We start from the raw sequence: 6,872 nt of genomic DNA on the forward strand, positions 1-6,872 counted from the left end.
ATACTTATGCAGTATTCCAAAAGTGTTGACTAACATCACATTGTACTAGACTATAGACTATTAAAATCTGAAAGCAGGAACAGGAATTGGAACCAATCAGTAGAAGCCTAAGATATACCAGGATTGAAAAGTGAGATCTTCTGAGCTCTGAATCTGCCTCTTGCACTTCTTCTTCTTCTTGAACAGGTCAAGGGCAACTGAGAGTGCACATGTCCCCCACCCCTGGAGTTAAAAAGAAAATGCTGCTTTCTCTCTCTCTACTGGTATTGTTAATGTTTCTTCCCCTTTGCTGGGGATATGGTCTGGAGAGCTGCTCAATCAACTACAGAGACAAAAGTGTAGTGTGGTGCTTCCACCAGGGCATCAAGAACGTGACCCAAGCCATGGTGAAGGTCCCACCAAATGCCACCCGTATCAACCTCTCTAGAAACCATATTAATGCCCTTCCCTCCTCTGGGGTGTTTTCCGAGTTTCACCAACTGCAGATTCTCACCCTAGACCAGAACCAGGTCTCTTTCCTACACGCCGGTACGTTCAGAGGCCTCAGTGAACTGAAGTTGCTTAACCTCTCCTGCAACTGCCTGTCAGAGATCCAGTCAGGGACATTCCAGGGCTTGTCCCGCCTGAAGAGTCTGTATATGCACAGGAACTCCCTCTCCGATATCCCCTCTGTGTTTTTCCTGTCCCTGCCCCGGATTAAGCTCCTTGACCTGTCTAGGAATAAACTAGAAAGTGTAGGCGGCAATTCAGTCTGGAACAGCAGCACTCTGGGTTGGCTGGACCTCTCCCACAATAACATCTCCCACCTCAATCTTGGCAGCCTTCCTGCCCTTTCTCTTCTCAACCTCTCCCACAACCCTTTGGGGCAGATGGTCCCTCAGACCTTTGCCTTTAACCTTTATCTCAAGGACCTGGTGCTCCAAGGTGAAATTGTGCAGTTCCTCCTTGGACTGGCAGAGGAACCTCCACCAATCCTGCAGAGCATAAGCTTCTCCTACTCTGTGTCATTGAAGGACAGCACTGTGTGCCGTCTCCTGCAGGGGCTGACTAAGTTGAAGAGATTGATTGTGGACCTAGGTGGATCTGGCGGCCTAAAAAATGTCTCAGTTCTAGCAGCCTGTGCAAAATCTAAAATTCTGCAGCTCAACAACGCCTTCCTAGGGTCCCTTGAAAATGTTCCACTGCTGCTGCCAGCCAATGGACTCATTCGTCTCATCATGAGCAACTGCAACCTACAGAGTATCTCTGCTGACACATGGAAAGGCCTGCAGATACTCGAGGTTTTGCACTTGGACTCGAACAATGAGCTGGACATTCGGAACGACACTTTCATTGCTCTCCAACAGCTCAGGTCGCTCAAACTGGACAGCAGCGGCATCCGTAAGTTGCACCGTGACTGGTTTAAGAATCTCGGCAACCTGACAACTTTGTCCATCATAAAGAACAAGCTGACTGAGCTTCCAGGGGGAGTGTTCAGCCCATTGGGCAATCTGAAAACGCTCATGCTCCGACAGAATGTGCTCAGGGTGATCGGCAAATGGGACTTCTGCAATCTCACTCAGCTCCAAAAGTTAGAGCTGGACTCCAACGACATCTATCACATTGACTACGGTGCCTTCCAGGGGCTAAAGAACCTCAGGTGGCTGGGGATAAATGGGAATCGACTCAAAACTGTCAACCCGTCCATCTTCCAGGGCCTTGGCAGGTTGACTCACTTAGATATGTACAACAACCGGCTACACTTCGGAGAGCAGGACGTCAGCCCATTTGAGGGTCTCTACTCCCTGGTGTTTCTGGAATTCCGCTACCAAGGTCCTGGTGGAGACGGCCTGGGGACCCTGGGACCGTCTTTCTTCCGGGGAACTGAGAACCTGCATAGCCTGGCCCTGGGCTACATGTTCATGGTCACCTTCCACCAGGATGCCTTCACCCCGCTCAGCAACCTGAGCCTCCTGTACATTGCCAGCGTCTCGCTGACCAATGTCAACCTGGGCCGCCTTTTCCGCAACCTCACCTCACTCAGGAAGCTCACACTGTACAAGACAGATCTGGACTCCCTTCCACAAGATCTGCTTCCTCCAGGCAGCCCCTTGGAGTATCTGAATGTGCGGAGCAACCACTTCCACGTCTTGGAGGAATCTCTGCTCGGGAGGCTCGTTCATCTTAGTTACCTGGATGTCAGGGACAACCCTCTGTCCTGCACCTGTCAGAACGCCTGGTTCAAAAACTGGTCACTGAACAGCCCTGACATGGAGGCGGCATATGTATACAGCCTCCACTGTGACAACCTGCCCACCTCACCCTACCTATGGCAGTTTCATGATGGAGACTGTGTCTACAACTCACTGCTCTTCAGCCTCTTCCTGTGTACCTCCCTGGGTGACCTGCTACTCATGGTGCTGGGCCTGGCCTGGCACATGCAGTGGTCCTACATCCGCTACCTCTTCCTGCTGGTCTGCTCCCGTGTTGGCGGCAGAAGGAAGGTAGAAGGGGGTGGCTTCCTCTATGATGCCTTCATCTCCTATAGCTCCCACGATGAAACCTGGGTCATGCAGGAGCTGCTGCCCCACTTGGAAGGACCTGGAGCAGGTGGAAGAGGAGAAGGAGGAGGGGGAGGTTTCTGCCTGTGCCTACACCACCGCAATTTCCGCCCAGGTGTGGCCATCTTGGAGAATATTGAAGCGGCAGTGTACAGCTCGCGACGAACCCTGTGCGTGGTGAGCAGGGACTTCCTACGAAGCGAGTGGTGCAGTCTGGAGTTCCAGTTGGCCAGCTCCCGATTGCTCTGGGAACGCAGCGATGTCCTGTTGCTGCTTTTCCTGGAGGACATCCCTGACCACTGCCTGTCCCCCTACACCCGCCTGCGCCGGCTGCTCAGGAGCAACACCTACCTGCTGTGGCCCGAGAGGGAGCAGGACAGGGCTGCATTCTGGGTAAGGCTCCGGGATGCGCTGCATGAGGGAGCAGGGCAAGGGGCAGAGGCTGGGGGGTTTGGGGGATTGATGCGATAGGATGAGTCAAGGAGGACAAGCAGGACACAAAACACTGCTAGCATGATGCATGGTGCTTAGCATCTGAAAAGGGTGCTAATCGACAGGACCATGGTTTCTATTCAAAAGCCGAGGGTGTATGTGAGTTCTTAAGTGCTAAATTAGTCATGATAGTACAGGTACGGTGGTTATGGCTGGTAACAATTTGAAATAGTTTTGTTTTATGTTTCAAAACTAAAATAAACACAAATAAACACAACCAAAGATAAAGGTTAAATTGTTTTGAAAAGGAATTGCTAAGAAGGAAGGATAAAAAGGAATTGTTAAATTATTTACCAAAACAGTATTTACCACTACTTTCATGACTTTTCATCAGCATGTAAACACAGTCATTGTTCAACAGTTTACAGAAATATTTTGAACATTTTGAATATCTGAACAGGCATGTGCTGCTGTCATGTTCCTTCAACTTTACTTTCTTTAGATTTTTTATAATAGTAGTAGTAGTAATAATAATAATAATAATAATAATAATAATAAGAAGAAGAAGAAGAAGAAGAAGAAGAAGAAGAAGAAGAAGAAGAAGAAGAAGAAGACTGTAACAGTCATACCATTCAGGCTTATATATCATTAATATTTTTCATAGATGAGTAGACGGGGATAATAATTATTTTAGGTTTGGGTTTCTTTGTTTTTCCACTATTACTTATCTTTGTGTTTAACACACTCCATCGATAGTCCCTTTGAACAACTCCGGGTTATTAAGGGAATGGCAGGTCTAATTGCCATATTGACCCAGGTGTATAAATATGGCTTCTGAGTCAAATAAACAAGAAAGCTATCTGGTTGGAGAGTGTGAGCTTAGAGAGGTGAATAGCTATTGTGGTAAGACATATCAGTTTACTTTAAACATCAGAACTAATAAATTTGCTGAGATTGGTTGGGAGCGTTAGATTACTGATCAAGGTTTTGTTCATATTGGATAGATTTGTCTGCTCTATATGAGTGATTTGGCTAAAGTAACCCCTCATGCACCCAGACAAGTGGATCCTTTGTTGGTGTTTGGGGGGCAATTTTAAAATGCTTTTTTTTTTACATGTACTACAAATAATGACCTTGTTTCTTACTTCATGTCATTTATACAAGTGTAATATTGTTCCTTCTGAAATCTTAATTGGTCTTACTGGCTAGTTTGGGTTTTCATTTATTGCTGAACCTTATTTAAATAACTTGTTAATCAGAGGCTGGGGATATTGTTGATTTTAGGGTTGTGATGGTTTTCAATTTTGTTAACATGGTTTGATACTTTTGTTCATGGAGTGTATTTTATATTTTAGGTATTTTGTGATTATTCAACAATTATCTTTTAAGGGTGTTTAATGGTTAATGGGATAGGTGGGAACAAGAAATCCTTAAAATGTTATGTATGCTCTGATGCAATTTAATAATTTAATAGTAAGGTTGTTGCAGTGTAGCGTGTGTCACAGCCACAGATCGGCACTCGTTTCCCAGTCCAGGCACTTCCAATTTTCCCCAGTAGATGTCACCATCAACCTTCCTTACCAGTCACTTCTATGGCAAGCCAAATTATCATTTAAAGATATCTTCAAATAATTCCAGATATCTGCAAATAGTTTAGAGAGATCTGCAAATGACTTCATGTTTATTTGGAGATATCCCTAAATCATTTTGAGATATCTTCAAATGACTTCCTGTATGTAGCCCAAGATCATCGCTTCCTGTTAACTATGTAACTGAATGAGGAAACAGGAAGTGATAATCACAGCCAATATACAGGAAGTTGTTTGCAGATATCTCTAAATGATTTGCAGATATCTTCAAATCATTTACAGATCTTTATAAAGCACCTTATTTAGATATATTCAAATGATTTAGAGATCTCAAAATATTTGAAGATATCTTTAAATGCATTTAGATCTCTAAATGATAATTTGGCTTGCCATACACTTCTCCCAGGTCCATTCAATCAACATTCCTGAACACCATGTGCACTTGCTTGCTTCCCTCTAGTCACCATATAAACCCCTCACAGTCAAGCTTCGTCAGTGTTAGCTACATCTCCGAGCAGTCTCCCTGTGCCTTGTTATAGCCTTGTTTCATCGACCTCCTGATTACGACCTTCCCCTGTTTGCTTGACTCGTGCCCGTGACCACAACCACGTCTTTGCCTTACCACTAATAGCTCTGTCCTGCCGATATCCGACACCCGGCTGTCTTGACCATCCCACCAGCACCACAACTGGGTTCCGCTGTTCTCATGCCCATGGTACGTAACAGCATGGTGGGACCAGATTCGAATTTGAGTTCCTCCCCTCCGTGACCCAGAAATCCCCAAAGTGTTACAATATGTATGGATGGTTCAGGTAGATTTCTCTGAGGTAAATTTAAGGACTCCTGGCAATGCCAATCATTCTTCAGTTGTAACACCTCCAAGTCTACTGAACCATTTTCATATGTGTGAATAATGTGTATATTTATATTGGAATGGGTAACAATCTAATTTAGTGCTTGCAAATATCACACTTTATAAACCAATGTTCACACTTTATAAAATGTAAAAACTGTGCCCATACATCTAAATTTGTTATGGGATTCTCATTTTATGGTGTCTCGTATAGCAATATCCGATTCCTACAGGGGTCTTATTTAGTTGCTTCCACTTGTCTTTCTGAGGAGTCTTGGTGATGTCATTCTGAAGAGGCACTTAGAAGCTCTATTAGCAAGAGAGCGAGCACTGAATTTCTGGATTCTCCTGTAGGTGAGCTCCCACAACTCGCTACTAGAAAGTTCAGAAAACCCAAGAGCTCAGCCCAGAGAAAAGCCCCCTTCATCAACTGGTCCTGAAGCTCACTGCCCTGACCCCCTTAACACTACTGACCAGGTTCAGACCAGCACTACTCTCCAGCCACAAATCAGTTTACCAAATTATAAACCAAACCTACAATTATCGGGATCAATAGCATCAAGAAACTAATTGTCAAAACAAACTGGATTGCTATCAGGTGCTAAACACAGAATTATTTCACTGTCAAGATGCAAAGGACAGACAGATCCTGACCCAGTACAGCCGGCTCGTGACCACAGTCTGGCCATCGAAATAGGCCGACCTGGCTGCCCAGAGAGCACAGGTGCTGTGAGGATCTCTACCAATACAATTGTAAAAACTTGTATTTGATTTTCTTAATTTAGTTTTTCTATGGTTCTAGTCATGTATTATACTTATACGTGTAACTTATTTTCTTATTTCCCCTGCTACATTATTATCATTGTTACTTCTATTGATCATTTGTATCTCCTTTTGTAAATGCTTGTGCAACACTTTATGGCATGCCAATAAAACACATTGAAGTGAGAGTTCTTTCAGGAGAAATGGTGGGAACTGCACATCTGAGAGTGACCGCAACACCTCGCATAGACTCCAAGCGACTGGCTTGAGACATCAGGACACTTTAAAATTCTTAATCAGTGGTGAGCTCCCCAATACCACACAGAAATGCAACCTGCATGCAATCTGAATACTGTGAAAATAAATAAAGTGGTCAGGGTTATTTTAGTTTTATGAAAGGATACTATGGCCTTTATCCATAGGTTTGTCAATATAACTCCCTTCCCATATAAGATTAAAAGGGGAAGTTAAAGAATGGGAAAGGCAGAAAGTACAACTCAGCCCCTAGCAATAGGCCCACTGTACTCCTGAAGAAGCTGTGGTATGTGTGTGGTATGGCATCCATCCATCTCCATCCTGGTGAGGGTCACAGGGAAGCCAGAGCTGATCCCGACAGGCATAGAGCACAAGGCAGGAATACACCCAGGACAGGGCAACACACACACACACACTAGAGAAACCAATCAACCTAACCAA

General features: G+C 44.7%; 1 protein-coding gene across 1 annotated transcript; it reads left to right on the forward strand.

The window, feature by feature from the left end:
- Nucleotides 1–201: 201 nt before the first annotated feature.
- LOC136713170 (toll-like receptor 13) lies at nt 202–3,011 on the forward strand. Its single transcript, XM_066690193.1, has one exon. The coding sequence runs from the start codon at nt 210–212 to the stop codon at nt 3,009–3,011; it is 2,802 nt and encodes a 933-aa protein (XP_066546290.1). The 5' UTR covers nt 202–209.
- The last annotated feature ends 3,861 nt before the right edge of the window (nt 3,012–6,872 follow it).

The sequence above is a fragment of the Amia ocellicauda genome, chromosome 2 (genome assembly GCF_036373705.1).
Source record: "Amia ocellicauda isolate fAmiCal2 chromosome 2, fAmiCal2.hap1, whole genome shotgun sequence".
Lineage (NCBI taxonomy): Eukaryota > Metazoa > Chordata > Actinopteri > Amiiformes > Amiidae > Amia > Amia ocellicauda.